This window comes from Cuculus canorus, chromosome 1 (genome assembly GCF_017976375.1).
Source record: "Cuculus canorus isolate bCucCan1 chromosome 1, bCucCan1.pri, whole genome shotgun sequence".
NCBI lineage: Eukaryota > Metazoa > Chordata > Aves > Cuculiformes > Cuculidae > Cuculus > Cuculus canorus.
The window spans coordinates 78,257,191-78,277,373 of NC_071401.1; the positions used below are offsets into that span (position 1 = coordinate 78,257,191).

Sequence of the window (20,183 nt, forward strand, 5' to 3'; positions counted from 1 at the left end):
TTTCCTTTTCCCCTTCCCTTTCCTTTCCCTTTCTTTTTCTCATTCCTTTCCCCATCTCTCCCTCATTTTCCTTTGCCTTTTTCTTTCTCTAGTTCCTTTTCCCTTCTCTCTCTTTCACTTATTTTCCTTTGCTTTTCTCTTTACCCTTCTTTCCCTTTTTCTGTTTCCTTTTCCCTTTCTCTTTCCTTTTCCCTTTCCCAATTTTCTTTCCCTTTCCCTTTCCCTTTCCCTTTCCCTTTACCCTTCTTTCCCTTTTTCTGTTTCCTTTTCCCTTTCTCTTTCCTTTTCCCTTTCCCAATTTTCTTTCCCTTTCCCTTTCCCTTTCCCTTTCCCTTTCCCTTTCCCCTTCCATTTTCCAATTCCCTTTCCTTTTCCCCTTCCCCTTCCCTTTCCCTTTCCCTTTCCTCTCCCACTTTCCCCTTCCAGCCCTCTTTTCCCTTTTCCCCTTTCTTCCCATTCTCTTTATTCCCATTTACTCCTACTCTCCCCCCACTCTCTCCCCTCCCAGCTCTCCCCCCCCCCCCCCCCCCACCCCCCCCCCCCGCTCCGCTCGGGCCGCTCCGCGATGGCTGCCGCAGGCGGTGCCGCCCCGCCCCGCCCCGCCCGGCTATAGAGCCCGGTCCCGCCGCCCGCCCTCTCTCCCGTTCCGCCGCCGAGGGCTGCCATGGTGCCGGCGCCCCGCAGCGCGCTGCTCGCCGCCCTCCTCGCCGCCGGTGTGGCAGCCGCGGGCAGGTGAGCGGGGCGGGGCGGGTGCGGGGTGAGCCCGAGGCTCCGCGGGCTCTCCTGGGCTCCCGTGCGGGAGTCGCACCCACGGGGGGGTCTTTTGCTCTTAGGGAAAATGATAACTGCAGTACTCTAGCGAAGATCCGGATGGTGAGAACATCTGTGACCGCATGGAGAAAGGCTTTGGTCTGCTTTAAAATAAGCCTCCCGTGACAATCCTTCTGCCCCTGTACTCGGCACTGGTGAGACCGCACCTCGAGTACTGTGTTCAGTTCTGGGCCCCTCACCACAAGAAGGATGTTGAGGCTCTGGAGTGTGTCCAGAGAAGAGCAACGAAGCTGGTGAGGGGGCTGGAGAACAAGTCTTATGAGGAGCGGCTGAGAGAGCTGGGGTTGTTTAGCCTGGAGAAGGCTGAGGGAAGACGTTATTGCTCTCTACCACTACCTGAAAGGAGGTTGTGGAGAGGGGGGAGCTGGCCTCTTCTCCTAGGTGACAGGGGACAGGACAAGGGGGAATGGCCTCAAGCTCCACCAGGGGAGGTTCAGGCTGGACATCAAGAAAAAATGTTTCACAGAAAGGGTCATTGGGCGTTGGCAGAGGCTGCCCAGGGAGGTGGTTGAGTCCCCATCCCTGGAGGGATTTAAAAGGCGGGTAGATGAGGTGCTCAGGGACATGGTTTCGTGACAGATAGGAATGGTTGGACTCGATAATCCAAGAGGTCTTTTCCAACCTGATGATTCTATGATTATGTTCTGCAGAGAAGGGTATGCCCCAGAAACAGAATGAGATTTTGAGAGAGGATAAATAAAGCCATTATTTCCAGTTCAAACTTTTTTTCCTTCTCCCAGTTCTCCAGAAGCAAACAAAATGCACAAGTGCTGCAGCAAGGTAGCAGCTAGTGACAGGAGAATCCACGGCAATTGGAGATGAAGCCTTAAAGATGTTGTGCAGTTTGTTTGTTTAGGATCAGATTTGTGAGCAGGAATGTTTATGGTCAACAAGTGGCAGCGTGCTGTTCCAACACGCAATGGGGCTGTCAGTGGTCAGCTCTTCAGGAACGGGAAGTTCATAAAACTTCTCGCCTAGTCTTATAGAAAACACACTTTCTCTTAAAGCAGGTCTCCACTTTAATGCTTATGTTAGTTATTTCTTCATGTGTGTATTTCAAAAACAAAATAAGAGTGTTATCTTCTTCCAGAAGAAAGCATGGCCTGGGGTTATCTGAAGCCAAATGTGATACATCCAGTAAAAATGATGTTATTTCCCAGTAGGTTGGGAAATCTACAACCTTTGGAACTAAAATTGCTCTACAGCCTCTCTTGTCCAAGCTGATGTTGCATGATAGTGGTGGTATTTGTCTTTTCTACCAGGCTTGTCCCTTTGCCTTTTCCATTGGGAGAAAGGGGAAAGAAGAGATTTTCAAGCATCTTGATGGGAGTCTCAGATGAGAAACTTTTCTCATCTAAAAGGAGAAACAAATCTTACTTGCTCTGAATAGCTAGGAAGAAGGAACCAGAAACAGTAAAAATTAGAATAAATTTGGAAAAAAACTGTATTAATTATGATGATTTTTGTCTCTTAGAAGTGTGTTTTTTCATGTCTGCACTTTTCTGTTCTGAGCACTTCTTTTAAGGAGTTTGATGGGCACAAGAAGACTTAAAGGAACTTCTGCAAGCCCAGACTAAACTTCATTTGACATTTTGGGAGGGGCTCGTAGTGAAGCTGAAACTGGCTGAAGGGATATCCAAGACACAATAATTAAAAGATAATAGATGACACTTTTCTCATTTTGTTTAATATGACTATAGGTAAACTTTCTTTCTTGAAGGAAGTCAAGATAAATAAACTTGTGTGAAAAAGAAACAAAATCAAAAAAGTCAACCAACCAACACAACAACCCCCTCCTCGTGACTTCATTTGGCAAAGTATTCCAAAGTATCTCTGTGTGGCATGCACTCACAACAGGTTTTTTTTTAGGAATGTCTTTCAAGTTGTTAAATTGTGAGATGTTCTCTTTTTTGTTCTTCTTGAATATACTAGTTGATCATAATTTTAGGTTTGGTGATAGTTGCTAGCAATAATATCCAGATTTTTTTTTAAAAAAGGAAAATTAGATAAAGGGATAATATCCTGCCTTTCAATTTAACTGGAAGCTGCTAATAATATAATTGAGACCTCCCCACACACAACCCACCCACAGCAGCAGTCAGCTATTGTGTGCACAAGAGCTGAGCAAAAGTGTCCTGTAGAGGTCTCCTGGAAACAATGTCCTAAATCTATTCAGCAGCTGTGTCTTGAAGAGGAAAAAAAAAAAAGAAAAAAAAGTAGGTAAAAGGCTTATAAATGTTGCTTTCCAGAGAAAATGTTAGTAAAATAGTATTAGTAGGACCTGAAAACAAACAACTGTATTAAATGGAACCATACCTGTCTTTGTTATCTACTAACCTGGTAGCATCAGGCTTTTGAAGACTTGCTTGCTCATCCTCTGCATCTGTTACTGTCACATAATTCAGTTCAGACAGGACTTACACCACTGATGATCACTGGTCAGGAGAACATGACAACGTATTTTGCTGTTGGAATTTTTACCTTTTTATTTTAGCTGTTACTGGTAAAACAGCTACTTACGAGGATTACAGTCTAGTTATTTTAGTTGAAATTTTTGTCTGTCCATTGGTATACAGACATTTTTAGTAGGTTGGATTTCCCTAGGTCATAAACTAATTTTCAGAAACTGATGCAATGTAAAACTGTTTTCTTATTTTATAGACTGAAACAACAAAAAGGGGGGCTAGGAAGTGGCAGGGGAAGTCAGTTGGACAAGCAGGATGAACACTCAGGTGTGCTCTATTCCTCCTCTTTCACCTGTTATTGTATTTGTAATATTTTCCTTTGCATTTGTTTGTGTTTTTAAGCTATTGGGGATATCAGTCCTAGCCTATCTTCCAACCTCGCTCCACTGGAAGGTCTACCTAGCCACTTGATGAGTGGAGCAGGTGAACTTTCTGAACACATTTTATTGTAAATACATACATACATGTTCTTTTTTAAATATCAAGTTAAGTGAATCACTTCAAGAAGTCAAAGGTACTGTGTAGTAGTTTAAGGTTTGTCTTCACATTACATAACAGAATGTATTTTGTATGCTACTCACACCAATGTATGTGTATATTTTTATGCTTACCTGGTCATGGCCAGCATCTAAATGCCTTTCTCTGAATCGATACAACTCCTTTGGAGACAGAGTTCATAATCTTCACATTACTTCAGTGAGGAACACTTTCAGCAACAACTAAGTAAATGGGATGTAACTTTATTCAGTGTATGTTTGTATCATTACAGGCAACACTGTGAGACTATGTATTTTAAAAGTAGGTAGGAATTATTCTGGTGCTTCAGTGCTCTTCCAGATTCTCAGTCCTCACCTGTGTTTGTACTCTTGTGTACCACTCAGAATATTAATGGACAGTAGCATAAGAGCAAATGCATATAAACTGTCCTCTTAACAAAAGCTCTTCTCTTTCTCTTTGGGAGCTACCTGACATGTAGTAGGAAGTGATCAGATCCCCTCTCAGTTTTTGGTTTGCTCAACTGAAGCCAAGTTCTTCTCATCCTCTGTAAAACAGGTCATTCTTCATAGCTTTTATCATCATATATACCATATATAATTCATATTTCTTCACCATGCATGTTAATAACTGTACACAATGCAGCACAATGCTGCTAGTGGCTCCCAGCATGATGGCTAAAAGAGCCAGCTCTTTCTTTCTGTCACCTCTGCTAAGGATACCCTGGATTATTGTAGAAGCTGTTATTATTCATCTGCAACGTTCTTTGCTAAATGCCATCCTACTAGTGTCAGCAGTGTCACAGTCACATAAAATTGGTTATGTCTCTGCTGCTTGGACACCCTGAACGGCTCAGTCTGCCATCTGCTAGCTTTAGCACCAGTGCTATAACCTGCCAACTCTCAGAGGAGAGAGTTCTTCACCAGAAGTGCAGAAACTGCTCTTGCCACTGACTTGCACAGCAATCCGACCTGCACAGCCCACTCTCTCTTGCCTTTCTTCTTCAATCAAGTATTTAGCCTGCAGGTTCTTCAAGGTTACACATTTTTCGCGTGCTGAGCAGACAGTGACAAGCACAGCAATCTCACTGAGGCTTCTACGTACTCCCTATGGAATCTTATAAGAATATCGTATAAGGAGGGATCAGAAACATCTGATGTTTCCAGTCTGCATTACTTTTCCAGGAGGGTCCATGCCATATTCTCCTGAAAAGGATCTGCTGGTCTGATAGGATGTCCCTTTTCTAAATATTATTTCTTCCGTATAAAATGCTCAACTCCTGACAGCAACAGCTGAGCTGATGACTGGTGGTTCTTTATGACTCTGGGCAACTAACTTGGCAAAACTGGTTTTCCTCCCAGATTTTGGGATCTGGGTGGGCTCTCATTGAACTCTTTGACCTTTCCCACTGCCAAAGTTAGGCTTTAAGTTTGTGCTTGTTGTGGAAGTCAGAACAACTGAAAGCCCTTGTCCAGGGCAGTATCTATAAAGTTCAGCTATGTTCATTTTATTTGTAATTTTGTGGAACTCTTCCCAGTTTTAAGAGAAGTTTGTACTGAAATCCTATGAGATATTGTATACATTGCAAAGATACTTTCGTTATTTGATTTTTAAGTGACTTATTGAATAAAATGTTACTGAATTAGTTTGTCTTCCTGTGGAAATAAGAACCCCTTGGAAAGTAACAAGATCCTGCTTCCTCCATATATTATGCATTTTAACCTTCCAGGAAAGTCACGGCACTATCCAGCTGCATTCAAGGGGATTTCCTGGGGTGTAAGCAGAATATATATTTACTATCCAGGTGAATTCAAAAGTATTTTCTAGCATGTAGGAAGATCACATGTTCTTTACCCTGTATACTTGTAAGTGATACAAGCCAGCAGCATTTGGATGAACAAAATGGAAAAAAGTTGTTTTGTCGTCTATAAATCCAGAGGCAGGGTGCTGATTTCTATTAGACACACCTACAGGTGTCATAGCTGTTCCATGCACTTCTTTCTCCTCTCTGAGTATGTACTCCTGTGAAATGTACCACTGGGTTGATGCCAAAGTTTGGGTGACTTCTGAACAATCTGTTCCAACACCAAAGGCTTTTTACCTGTCAGGTGATATGAGAACCTTCTCTTTATTCAGATTCGTCTCAGATACATCAACTTATGAATTCCCTCTGAACTCCTTTCTCTTTCCAGTGGTCCTACTACTAAAGAAAATTCCAAAGTAACTTCTTATATCTTTAAAGTGTACGCATGTATTTATTTCATTAGTTTATCTTAGTGATGTTTGCAGTAACTGTTCTAATAAGAGTGCAGCCATCACAGATAAGCACAGGAGGATATGTACAAATCAAGGATATATAGTAAAGCAAGGAGGCCATTGCTGCGCATTAGACTAAAAAATGTGGAAGTTCCTGGCCTGTTGATTTTTTTTCATATTTTTTCCCACCATGGCGATGTTTGTTGCTATATATTGCCCCTCTCAATGCCCTAAACCACTTGCTATGAAGCTCTTGCAGGTAAGGTATTTTCTGTGCCAGAAACAACACTTTGGGCTCTTTGCAGAAAGTGCATTTTAAATTATGGCCTGGCAAAAAAAGCGGTGGGGATAGAGGACTTTGGATAAAGAATAGAATTTCATAAAGGAGACATGCAGGTTACCATGGAGAACTTAAACAACAGCAGGCAGAAGGAGAGCAGAACCAGAATCACGGGAGCCATTGCAGCATAGACTAGGTCTAGATGACTTAGAAAATCGTAGATTTCCATCAGACTTACAATTTTGGCAACTAACATTGAAGGGTTTCCAACTCTGGCAGCTGTTGATCTGCACAGCGACTTTGAACCTGCTGGATTTGTTGGCAGATTAAATTAACATTAATTTGTATAGTCAGGGCGTCCCGTGCAACCAGAATTCACGGGACTGTCGGTGCTTATGCAATCAATCTGCACATACGCACTGGTTATGAACCTGCAAGTCACTAGCTTTTTTGGGACTGACTGATGCTCAGAAAGCTGTTTTGCTGTGGGGTCGTTATTTCCTCATTCAAAGCAATAGCACTGTCAGATAAAGTATTATACATCCAAGATCCGGATCCAGATTAATGTGAAACAAGCTGGAGTATCTCTATTGACTTCACTCATATTAAAAATGACTCATTCTAGCAGGAGACCTGGCTGTATTTTTTGCCTTTGCTATGTTTCACATTAGAAAGGATTTATGTTATGCGAAACATTCCCATCTCCCATTTTTCCAACCAAATGCAACTTTGCATTCCTGTTTCATGAAATGAAAATGCCTGACAGTAGATAATACTTGAGGGAAACATACGAAGCAGTATATGGAGCAATGGATTAAAATGTGTGTGTCTGCTGGAGCTAGTGTTTATCCTTCCTTACACAGCTCAAGAGCTCGTGGGCAGCTGGTGACTGTGAGCCAGCCTGGGGTATGTCGCTATGGTTCTAGGTTGGATTGCTGTTATGGCTGGAAAAAGAACAACAAGGGCCACTGTGAAGGTAACATTAACACTTCATGCTTGTTTTCTCTCCGAGTGCATGTATTTGGTACTTATAAAGGGATTCTATGTATGTCTGCCAGAAGTTACATAAAGAAAGTTTCTGAGGAGTGAAATCTTTTAACTCTGAAAGAATGAATCAAACATGTTTGAGATCATATCCTCAAAAAGCAGAGCTTTGGGTAAATAACACTGAACAATAAAATACATATTCAAAAATTCTTAGGTCCAGAAGGGACCATCTGTTATTCTCTCCTGCACAGCCCTGCTCGGTGCTTATAAATGATACAGCTGTCTAGTAAGTGCCAAAAATGCAGTATCTTCTAATGCTACACATGGACCACTAGAGTGGGCTACTTTTTATCAGTTAGTATCCTTTATCTTCAGAAGTACACAGCCTATGAGAACAAGGAGGTTTTAACTTTCTAAAAATATAAATAAAACTCAAGCAATAAATACACCTCTTTTGAGCTTGGGTAGCCAGCCAGCGTTCTGGATTGTTGGCTCGATGAAGAGTCAGTGACTTTTAAGACCTTACCAATTTGTTAAAGGTCCGTAGATCCTAAGGAGAAGGTGATGTGGAATCTCTCTCTGGCTGCACTTGGGCAAAACACAAAAAAAAGTTGTAAAATATGTATTTTAGGAATCTTCCTCAGATGTTGCACCTGTTGTCCCAGAGAGTTTGGCATAGCGTATCTGGTGAATTTGAATAGGGGCTGATGTCTAAAGGGGAAGGATGCCAAAAAACTCTATTTATGCATTGCTTAGTAGCACTTTAGTTCTCATGAAAATGAATACTTTGAGGAACAACTGGCAAATGTAACTTCAATTGCCCCTTGAATAAGTTGTCCTGTTGTAAAGCAAAAGTGTGGTTTCTTGGTGAAATTCAGATTTCACAAACTTTTTAGGTTCTTCTTTGGCAGATTTCTGTAAGCAAACTATAATGTAATACTGCATTGTAAATCCTGATGCAGTGGTGTTCTCTTCTTCAGTGTTAATACTCAGCTGATCTTGCACTATGCCATGTTGCATTGAGGAGTATAGGTAGTGTTGAGATATGCCTTAATGCACAGAGCTAGTACACCTCACTGAATTTCTAACTGTAGGGAAAATATTTGAATTCAGCAGTATTCTTCAGCAGTTAAGAATTTTACTATAGAGTAACTAACACTGTGACTTTCTTACAGTTTGCTTAGCAGGCTAATTACACAAAGTAGAGAGATGTGCATCTTGGTGCCTACTCTTTTCCTGGTTTTCCAGAGTTAGTCTTGATTTAAATGCATGTTTGGTTTTGCTTTTCCTAATTAACCCTCATGTAGACAATCACATTGACTTTAGGAGCATTAAGCCTCGTGAAGTCAGCATTTAATTTTTAATTAATGATCTGGAGGACTGAGAGTTAGAAAATGTTTACTTTCTAATGCATCCAGGCTAAGCACAGCTCTCTCAAGTGACTGTAAACCTGATGCAATTATACATATTGGGATGTGTGATAAGGATAGACACCTGACCATTTTGCAGATGTACTCTGGGTGTTCCACCATCAGATAGACATATTCCTTGGATCTAAGTGAGAAGATCCAAGAGTGGAAAACTGCTTTAGGGTAATGCGTCTCCTTTAGCTGCAGGTGAGTGCTGTTGCCTCTCTCCTACTCCACATGCCAAGTGTAGGAAGGCAAGCTGTTGGCTAGCTGCTTCTCACGAAGGCTTCTTAAAAATAGGAAAAAGGCAAGAGCACAAAACCAAATGTGAATTGTAAGCATGACAGACAAAGCAGGAAGGAGAGAGCTAAAAGGAGTCCCTTCTTTTCCAGATCTTTACTAACCTGGAATAGCACACACTTGTGTAAGCCATGTTAGTGTTGCTTTTCTCCAGCAAAAATAAAGCGTTGATCAGTAGCTACCATTTCCACATTATTAGAGGGGAAGGTATGGAGGATGTTGGCCTTGTACAGTAAGTTTTTAGGCAACTAAGCAGGGGCAGTGCTCTCAAACAGAGTATATCTAACTTTCTCTTTTTCTCTCTCCTTTCCCTGCCTGACTCCTCCAGCTATCTGTGGGCATGGCTGCAAGTATGGCGAGTGCACAGGACCAAACAAATGCAAATGTTTCCCTGGATTTACAGGAAAAACCTGTAACCAAGGTTTGTGCAGATGGGGCTATTACTCCAGAAAGCATACTGTTGATGTTCTGCCTCCTTATCTTGTACTATGGATTGGGTCATCTTCCAAACTAGTAAAACAAGATGGTTTTGTTTACAAAAAAGAGCTTAGAGTTTAAGGCTCTTGCATCTCCAACATCCCAGGAAAGCTCTAAGCCTCCTTCTGCACTCAGAAATTTGAGTCTATATCATGTGTCTCCTAGAAGCTGATGAAAAGGGGAAACTGTCATATATATATATACCTACAGGATTAAAGCATGGAGGGATTACATAGGAAATTATTAGAACAGCTGGAATTAAAATCCAGAACCCATGTTATTTTCTTAACCAGCAACCCATGTGACTCTTAACCACCCTTCTCATCAGAAAGTCGTGCAACTATATGTTAGAAATGTAATTTCACAAGCTGCCTGGGCCAATGCTGTCTGTTTGCATACACTGATTGGTAGTTCTGGAAACACAGAATTGGGAGTCCGTAGAATTGCATATTCAGAAACTTTGAATACCCCATTTTCTCTCCACAAACTTGCAATTAGACATGGAAATATTTCAGCTAACATATTGGTGAAAACTCAGCTTTTTTTCCCTGCTCCAATATGTAAGACCTCTATGAAAAGAGCAGGTTGCATGGAGAGAAGCCATCCTACTGCACTGCGGGTGAACGAACTGCAGATCTTGTGAGGGAAGAACAAAGGCCACAGGAATGGATGGGTCTGTCCATGCTACCTTCCTAAGCCCCTGCAGTCTTTGCTTGAAAATGTTGCATGCTAAAACCGCATTTTGCAGTCTTTAAACAAACCATCGATTACACAATATCTTACAAACTATGTTATAAAGCTATAATGTACATTATTTTAGAAAATTCCATCTTTTGCACTTTTGATGTTGCTTACAGGCAAACAAGTTAATTCCTCAGTATCACTAGAGATGAAAGTGAAACAGCTGCTGGGTTGTGTGAAATAGATATATTGGTATCACAACTTCATCCTTTAAACCCAGAAGCATAATCTTAAAAATTATTTGACATCTTAAATGTTATCAAAAGGCAACAGAGTAGGTGTTTTCTTTGCAGTAACACCAGCTGGATTTGATATGCCCTCCCCTGCAAGGAGATCAGTTCTACACGTTTGTAGTAGATTCAGAGTCTCAGGCTCGGTAGAAGGACTATGCAGACCTACATGTGCAAATTACCTGTTACCTCCCTGGGCTTTTCTACCTTCTGAAGCATGGCTAGGAATTTTTTAGTAAAGTCGTGGCTGGCACAGGCCAGAAATGTCCCAGAGCTATTTTGATAGTATAGCCATATAGGTGGTCGTGTTCCAGCAGCCAGGGATGCTCAGAGCCACTTTTAATTTACTGGCACGCGTAGCCTTGGTCTGTCCTTACAGCAGGATGCCCTGCTGAGCAAGCTCAGCATGAGCTAACTAAAATAACCGCGATAAGGCGACTATATTAGTCTGCCACTGAGTCTGATCTAAATTAGCCTTATCTCCATAGGTTCTCTTTTACAGCTGTGTATGCTGTCTGTGCAGCATTGTGCACTGTGCAAGATGGGTACAGCTAAGCACTTTTGAAAATGTACGGTTTAAGTGGAATAACTTTTGTTGCCCTCTAGTTTCCTTGTTAAGAGAGTCTTGGTTACTTAGTGGAGTGACAGTAGCATAAAAATTCAATGTGATTTGCAGTCTGATAGGTTGTCCTTTTCAAACAGACCCTATGTTTAAATAATAGTGTGCAACCCTTTTTTTCTTTCCGGGACTGAGCTGTAAAAAACCACATCTGCACATGGATAGCCACAACAAAGTTTATGGTCTGCTTTGAATGGTCTGGAGTTTTTTCTGTGCTCTGCAGGGCTCATAAGCATGAGAACAGATGCTTCTCCCATTAGGAATGGAGCTCAGTGTTTGGAGAGTTGCATCTTTGTTGAAATTATATTATTGGTCATGTGCGCTGCTGTTGAACACATGTAGAAAGGCCTGCACATGCTGGTGCATTTTGTTAATGAGTTCTGTCTGTCTGCTAATAAAGTTTTAAAAATACAAGAGGTAGAGGTGTCACTTCACAGAAGCCACAAGCACAGATGCTGTCCCATTGTCCTAGGACCAATACCATTGTCAGCACGGCTCTGCCTTAACCACACAAGTCGAACTCTTTAGGAGTCTGCTTTTCTCCCCATGAAAGATATCTATTGGGAATTTGAAATTAATTTAGCTTCCACAAAGTCTTTTAAATGCTGGATTTTCAGAAAGATTTAGGATGCTTTTATTCTCAGGATTTCAAGATTTTTTGAGATCTGACATTTTATTCTTAAAGTGATTTTTATATGCTGTATTTCATCTTTGCTAGAGACCTCAGCCCTGGTAACCTTGGTACCAACATGTAGCTCTGAAAAAAAAAAATAGATCTTTGTTTCATTTTATCTCAAGCTGATTTTCTGTTCTTAGGTTTATGTTTTTTGCCTTTCTAGTACAGAGATCAGCTGGAGGACTGAAATCTCCAGCTAAAATTAGAGAAATCCAGAAGAATAACTCCCAGAAAACAGAGTAACCGCAATTCTCCCCCCACCCCTTCAGTTCTTTCTAATAAGCTGCCAGATGTGGCCAGAGTTTGCATTAGGTTTTCAGGTGTGGAAGTCTGTCTGTGTTAGTTTTGCTAGCAGTCTTTCAGCCAGATGGTCTGCTAAACTCTTGTCTTGATAGGGGCTGGCTCATTTTCAATTCAGGCAATTCCGCTGTGGGGAATTCAAGGCAATGCTATCCACCTATATGTATGAATATATGTATATTAAACCCAGCACTCACTTCATTCCAATGATCTCTGCAGATCTGAACGAGTGTGGATTGAAACCACGTCCCTGTGAACACAGATGTATGAATACACATGGCAGCTACAAGTGCTATTGTCTCAACAGGTACATGCTTATGCCAGATGGCACATGTGCAAGTAAGTAATAAAACTAATAGGACAGGCACACCAAATTCACCCAATTGCGTTTGATCCCAGCAGGTTTTCTTCTTGTGATGAATGGATTTAGCATATTCAGGATAGTCTCTTCACCTCAGCTCTCTGGCGCTGTCATCAGCTGAAAGAGGCTTTCTGTTTGGCAGTATATGGATAAAGTAAACTGAATTGTATTTGTATTTTGGTGTTCGGAGGATTTTTTGTCCGGCAAGAAGTAAAAATATTTGGTAGCGTTACTTCAGGTGAAGTATAATATAACCTTGGTGTATAATTATACCATTTCATTTATGAAGCAAAGCACTAATAAAGACTACTTTTTAGTGTGCTGAATTTCATGCTGTTGCTTTACCTTTCTGTGCTTCTTGATTCATTTATTTTATATGAGCGCTGATACGCATCCCACACTTGCTGCCAGCTTCTTGCAAACATTTGTTCACTGAGCTAAGGCTTACCTGAACTGTATTTTCTACCTATTTTCTTTTTCTTTAAACGATCATTAAATGGAAAATATTCTGCTCTCTTTGTCAACCTGATTTTTCAGACCTGAAGAAGATTCATATTTTTCAATTACACTATTTTCTCTGTAGAAAATACTTTTTTTTTTCTTCACCTGGGTTGTTCCATATGAGCATTTTGGCTTTGAATTTCACAGAACTTTAGGTAACATGGTCATAGCATTTTCTTGCAGTCTCCTGGACTGGAGCAGATGCATCAATTGGACAAGGAAGCTAGCTGGTCCCACCAGCAGAACAATCTGCTTGAGAGGTCTGACCTGAAGCAGTAGACCGAGCTGCGCAGGTTGTAGCACAGTCTTTCCCTCGGTTATGACAGAGAACCATAAACTCTGAAAGGCTTTGATCTCCAAACCTTAGAGACAATCACACACCACGCAAGGTGTCAGATTTGAGATAATTGGTAAAAATACCCTGCCTTGCCAACACTCACAAGAGTGAAGGGTCTGCAGTTCTGGAACAGACACAAAAGCCAGACCTCCTACTCTCTTGCTGGTGGCAGGGAAACTGAAATTGCTGTCAAAGATAATTTGTATGTCTGCTGCCATCATACAACAAGCAGTTTTCAGTAGGACCACTGTCTTATGGACAACTAAAGTTAGCAGAAGCCAGACCTACAGTCACAAGAAACTATCCTGTCTTGCTTTCCTTTGAGCATAGCAGCAGCTTTATTCTGTTCTTTTCTCACTCGCCCCTCCTCTGAGTACAAACACTTGCTGCAGCCACACTTCTGAACCAAGTGAGAAGACTAGCTCTAGGCTGTTACTAACCATTTCTGCTGGATTATTTTTAAGCCAGTCTTAGCTCAGAACTGGTTTCCTGATTTAAGGAACCCTGCATTTGTACCAAATGCACCATTGCATCATCCCTCAGTTAAGCCAGCACAAAACACTGAATTTCTCAGAGGCAGTGGTGGCCAGTGTTGAGCATATATGTATGGCAAAAGAGCTGTGAGCCCTGAAGCTTGTGTTTCAGTTTGGCACATGAAAATATTATTTTTCAGTAGAACACCAATAAATGCTGATGTAGAATGAAACCAAATTTCGGGGGAGAAAAGAAGGATTCCCACAGAAGGGAAGTCTTCACAGCCCTAGTTAAGGAGGCAAATCCCTTTATGTTCATCCACCTTGTGCTTCATTTCCAAACCTATCTGCCACCTTCCGGTTCCAAAGAGTCTTTATTTTCTTAACTGGAAACTATGATTATAAAATGAAGTAGTAGATTATTTAGTCAAGTAGAAATAATTCTTGGTTAAGTCTGCTAGCCTCCCATTTCACCTGATGTTAACATAAGCTTCTGCTCAGATTAAATTATTTAACCAACTATAGAATCTCCTTCTTTTATTCTGGCAAACATTTTGAGTGCATCATTGCTCTTTTTGAATCAGATTCTCCATGATGTAGGACTACTTCACAAAAAGAAGTCCACCTAGTCTGAGCAGTCAGGCTCATCTGCAAGGATGCCAGGAGACCGTGGAGCTGGAAGTGGCGTATCAGAAGAATGTGGCTTTAGGCCACAGAGAACCATTGCTTAAAATAGTTAGTAGGCTAGTACCTAACACAAAATCTATCAAGTTCTGCAGGAGTTCCTGCAGTAGATCTGATTAGCAGTGCAACTAAGTCAATATTATGTCTAACCAAAGCCAGGAATAGGACCTTCAAACATAAGAGAAAACAGAGCATATTTGTTAACTTTCTTTATTGCCTCTTACGAAGTAGATATTGTGGCAAAGTAGTATGGTTTACAGTATGTCTTATTCTAACTCTTACCTCCTGTTACTGCACATGTTCTCATTCATACAAAAGTAAAATGCTTTTGCATTTTATGCCTACAGGAAAAATGGAGAGGGGCTCTTTATCAGGAAGTGGAGTGATAGGATGAGGGGTAAGGTTGTGAGTTGAAAGAGAGTAGATTTAGATTTGATATCAAGAAGAAATTTTTTAGTGTGGGGCTGGTGAGGCACTGGAACAGGTTGCCCAGAGAAGCTGTGAATGCCCCATCCCTAGAGGTTTTCAAGACCAGGTTGGGTGAGGCTTTGAGAAACTTGATCTAGTAGAAGATGTCCCTGTTTGTGGTAGGGGAGATGAAACTAGATGATCTTTAAGGTCTCTTCCAACTGAAACCCATCCTATGAAATAATTTTGCCGTGAATTCTAGGCCTTGAATATTTATCACGTAGCCACAGAATCTAAACAAACCATCCTAAGAAAAATAATTTTAGCATCAATCAGATTAATTTTTATAGCACACAGAACTAATATGCATTATATTTGAATCACAAATATTGTGGCTGTAGCTATATATGCACCTGCACGCATCATTTTCTTTTCTATACACTCCATTATTACATATCCTAAAAGTGCCCGTACCTCTAATATGTTAATATATGTCAGGTTTTGGAATAAATTTCTTATATTTTTCTAGCTAAGCAGTAACCAGTACTAAAGTTCTTGGTTTCTGTCTCTAATAAACTGACAGCTGTTCCAGGCTTTTCATTTACAAGGAACTTGTACACATTTCTGTTTCCCTAAACACTACCAGAGTGAAGTAGCTGGAAATACTTTCTTTGCACACACCTCCATCTGTTCCACTAGACACTTTCAAATACTACTTCTCTCCGTGGCATCATAACACTGATGCATTCTGGATAGCTCCAGGGTTTTAGAAACATCTTCCTATGTAGTTAATACTCTCGCTTTTCTAACCTCTCACAGATCTTCCAGACCTTACAGTTCTCTTGAGAGGCTAATCAAAGTCATCTGTAATAATTCACACTCCTAACCAGCCTGTGCACCCAAGACTTCTATTCTGCGTAGTGTCTCTCTAGATTCAAATATCTGTTCCATAAAGGATCAAAATAAAGGGCAATTTATAAGTCTATCAAGCTAAATTGTTTTAAAAATCAAATTCTATACTAGAAGCATTGTTTAACGGTAAGCAACAAAAGCATTTCACTGCCAAACAGCAGTATGGTAAAGCTGTCACAATGGAAAATATTTTTTAAACCCCCACCTTTTTCTTCTTCGAGCAGCTCTGTCTTTGAAGTAAGCCAGTAGGTAAGAAGTCACAGAAATGGGAATAGAGGAGAAAAATGAAGTAATAAGGGTGGATAAAAGTGAAACAGAGGGAGAATTTAAGATCTGTCTCACAGACTGCTGAATTATTAATGTGTTAATTTATGAACAGCTGATTAATGATGAATGGAATTTTGTTGCTCTGATTAATTTTCTGGGTTCATCCAGATCTAAAGTGTGATCCCAGCCGTGTATTTTTGCTCTTTTTGTTCTTTTAAATACTGTTTTCAGGTTCTAGGACATGTGCCATGGTGAATTGCCAATATGGATGTGAAGAAGTCAAAGGGGAGGTACAATGTCTTTGTCCATCAGGTGGCCTTCAGCTAGGACCAAATGGAAGAACATGCATTGGTATGGTTAAAGAGCTCACTCTCAACTTCTTTTCTATACGATGTCAAAAAACTTAAGGGTCTGGGGAAAGATTAATAAGTAGCTAGCTCTCCTCACTTGCTTAAATAATGCTTTTTGTTACTCACAGTGTGATATAAAGCTTGCATCCTTTTTTATAGAACAGTTCCTATAGTATTGGCCCTGTAAGTGTCTCACTCTTTGGGTGAGTCCCATCCCCAATAAATAATTACATGTTTTTATATAATTTGGAGTCATTAACAGATTCAGTTTCTCCCTGCTCTGAGATCTACAATGTTTTGCCTGCACAAAGCTGTCTTATTGACATATGAATTGGAGGATTTGGGATTATGTTTGGATGGGCTTTTCTTTTATTGTGATAACCCACAATCCAAACTTTTAGATTTTTCTCCAGGCGTCTTAACCTGATGTTTTCCTGAAAACATTGTTACAACACTTGGTAGTGTCTGTGATACCATTCTTTTCATTTGAAAAAGCGGTGCTGCAGCGTTGAATCAAACGCTGAAATTGTATCCATATTAATACTGGAGCTAAATTAACTCATTTCAAAACCCAACAGATGTGAAACAAACCCACCAAAGCAGGGACCACTCCAACAACTAGAGAAGAAGGGGCACTGAAGAGCATGTCAGGGAGGAGTTGCTGGCTCCTCAAGGAAGGGATGATCCAGGAGCCATGAACAACCCCAACATCAGCAGACCTGTGCCCTTATAAATTAGATCCAGGGTCTGTCCAGGCATCTTTCCAAGAGCTGGAATATTCTTGTTGCTGTTCTTCACAGACAAACCTGAAAGGCTCTGAAAGTGTTTATTTTTCACACCAGATGTTCTTTATATTAAATTTAAGGGAAATACTGCTTTGTGTGTGCTTTATGCCATTTCATTTTAAAATAGGACCATCAGCAGAGCTTCGTATGTGAAAAAAACAAAAGGATTTTCAGTTTCAGGTTGATTTTTTAGGATAGCTTTAGCTAATTCTTGAAATGCAGTTTGTCCCTTTGAATCAGTAACTACATTTTCCTGCAAAATGCAAACTTGTAGATTTGAACAATTTTGATTAAAACAACAAAGCCAGAAAATGAGTTTTGTTTCCTTCTTTCCTACTTTCCCTCTTTTCCAATCTAGCTTGTCTTACCTGGTCTTACCTTACTAGCACAGGAGTTGAACCAGAATTACAGGTGCTTCTTACTAAAATGTCTTTAGTGACATACCTAATGATATTGATGATTTCAGATATTTTACATTATTTCTGTCACAGTGGTACAACTCCAGATCATAAAGGGCAACTTGGACATGATACCTATAGGCAAAGAATAACAGTAGCTAATCCATTTCAGATTCAGCTTACCAATATATACTGGTTGAATGATTTCTACAGCTTAAGGAATGTTTTAGGTGTTGAGAGGTTTAACACTCAAACATAAAAAGAAAAATTTAGTTCCAATGGCCAAAACAATATTATACTCAACACTTCAAGAGACACTGCTGTGTAGAAGGACAGTTACTATTTGGATTGTTCTCCTTAACACACAGCTGTAGTATCATCACATATGAAGGTCATATGGCCTGGGACTACTTTACTGTTTTCAGGAGCTATCAAATAAATATGGATACTTGGCTCGAATTCCAAACTATAAAAACTCCAACATGAGAATAGTATTTCTTTCTTTCAAATGAAATGAGTTGAAAATTGGAAATGTCCTGCTTTGAGTAATCAGCAAGGCTCTCAGACTACCACCAGTCACAGTTAACGTTTGAATTACTTAAGAGCTATTTGAAGGTGAACATTGCAGACGTATGTATTTAAATACAATAGACAAACAAAGACAAATCTTAAATCTCTTATTGAATTATTGAGGCAACTATTTTTATTCTTTTGTATTGAGTTTGTTTGTATTTACCTTACCTGCTCAAATGGATTTTGAAGAATGCTGGCACATATGATAGAAGGTAAAATAGACAAAAAGGTATGTCTCTTGGTTGGAAACACCAGACCTCTTCTTTCTGCATGACATGTGGTATAGTATCAGTTTTCCATCTCTAAAATGAGAGAGATAGCATCTTCCTGCTGTATAACATAATAGATGCTTAATAGCTTATAGGGTGCTCTTGTACTCTGGTATTAGTCAGAGAAACACTATAAACAGATAAATCGTAGAGTCATCAAGGTTGGAAAAGACCTCTAAGATCATCCTGTCCGATCATCAGCACAACATCAATGCTCCTACTAAACCATGTCCTGAAGTGCGACGTCTACACATTTTTTAACACCTCCGTGGATGGTGTGTCAAGCACTTCCCTGGGCAGCCTGTTCCAATGTTTGACCACTCTTTCAGTAGAGATATTTTGTCTAATATCCCATCTAAACCTCCCCTGTTGCAGCTTGAGGCCATTTCCTCTCATACTGTCAGTTGTTACGTAGGAGAAGAGACCAGCACCCGTGTCAGATAGTTTTAGAGAGCTATTACTGTGCATAGGCAAAGGAAAAAATAGCAATTATAGATGAAAATTTTTAATTACACCTAACCTTGTTGTTTCTAAGCGGACAGTGAGTCTTTAGCATTCACTGCAGACATTAGCTTCTCGCTAGGATCGAGTGCAGCAGGGTTGTCCTTTGGCTTGTGACAGACCATGGTCCTGGCAGAGGCATGGGGAAATGAGAACCTGGAGAGGTCTGGAAATGCCTCGAGGGCCAGAGAACAGACATTCTTAGAAATGTGTAGGAATTTGGACTGCAGGTTTGTTTAAATATTTTTCTGTGGTTGTCTGCTTCCCTCTGATCACCTAAGCACTACAAAACAACGTTTGAAATGATAAAAATACCCCCATGGTGTCTATCTGCACTTTACAGCAGTTCTAAGCTGTAAAGGGCAGCAGCGTGCAAAGTTACTGCTGTGTACTAAAGTGTGGCTAGGAAGGACAAATACAAAATATCATGATTGACACTATTTTAAATTTGATGTTACAACAAAACAACTTGAATTAGTAACATTTAACTACAATGGTTGTTGAATAATATTCTTAGGTTCCTTCCATACCATATATCCCTCTCACCTGTCTTGCTGGGCAGGCCACTTATAGTCTGGAGACTCTGCTGCATCTTAACTTAGCCCAGCCAGGGGATTCGGTAGGAAGCGCTACTGCTGCTCTAAGTTTCCTGTTTCTGGGGCTTATTCTTAAACTATCCTCTGACATTTCCTTTCTCAGGGAAATAATGGAATTTGTGGAGTTCTTCCTGACTGGGCTTCATGACCCCAGGGGAAATCATTGTCCCCAGTGCGGAGAATCCCACAGCCTGTCACTTTCCCTTTTACTGTGCCAGATCTCAAAATTTTCCATAAAGTTAGTTAACATTTTGCTGCTTCATTCATATGACCACATGCAAAAGCCACCACCAAATGTGAAATGATAGGACTTATTTATTAAGCAACTTATGATAGCCTAGACTAAACCATTCCTATGCAAACCCCAATTAGTTCTTGCTTTCCCGTTGTTTGTTCTCATGGATCTGACCAGCCTTCCTTCTGCTGCTCTAGACATCGATGAATGCTCCACTGGCAAAGCTGTCTGCTCTTACAACCGCAGATGTATCAACACATTTGGAAGCTACTACTGCAAGTGCCAGATTGGTTATGAACTGAAATATGTCAGTGGCCGTTATGACTGTGTAGGTAAGATTTAGCCCATGGATTTGACTCATTTTTTTATTTGCATAGTTAATGAGTGATGTGAATCAAATGGCCTCATTACTGTCAAAACAGTTGTTTGGATGGACAGAGAAAAAAAAGAATGCAAATAGCAGATTT

At 40.5% G+C, this 20,183-nt stretch overlaps 1 protein-coding gene across 1 annotated transcript in view; it reads left to right on the forward strand.

Annotated features, from left to right (window-relative positions):
* Positions 1-642: 642 nt before the first annotated feature.
* EGFL6 (EGF like domain multiple 6) overlaps positions 643-20,183 on the forward strand; it is a 40,770-nt gene continuing 21,229 nt past the window's right edge. Inside the window, exons 1-6 of the mRNA XM_054056978.1 lie at positions 643-732; positions 7,191-7,303; positions 9,352-9,444; positions 12,286-12,405; positions 16,241-16,360; positions 19,914-20,048. Coding sequence (XP_053912953.1) covers positions 665-732; positions 7,191-7,303; positions 9,352-9,444; positions 12,286-12,405; positions 16,241-16,360; positions 19,914-20,048 — 649 coding nt within the window. The 5' untranslated portion in view covers positions 643-664. The remainder of the gene's footprint in view (positions 733-7,190; positions 7,304-9,351; positions 9,445-12,285; positions 12,406-16,240; positions 16,361-19,913; positions 20,049-20,183) is intronic.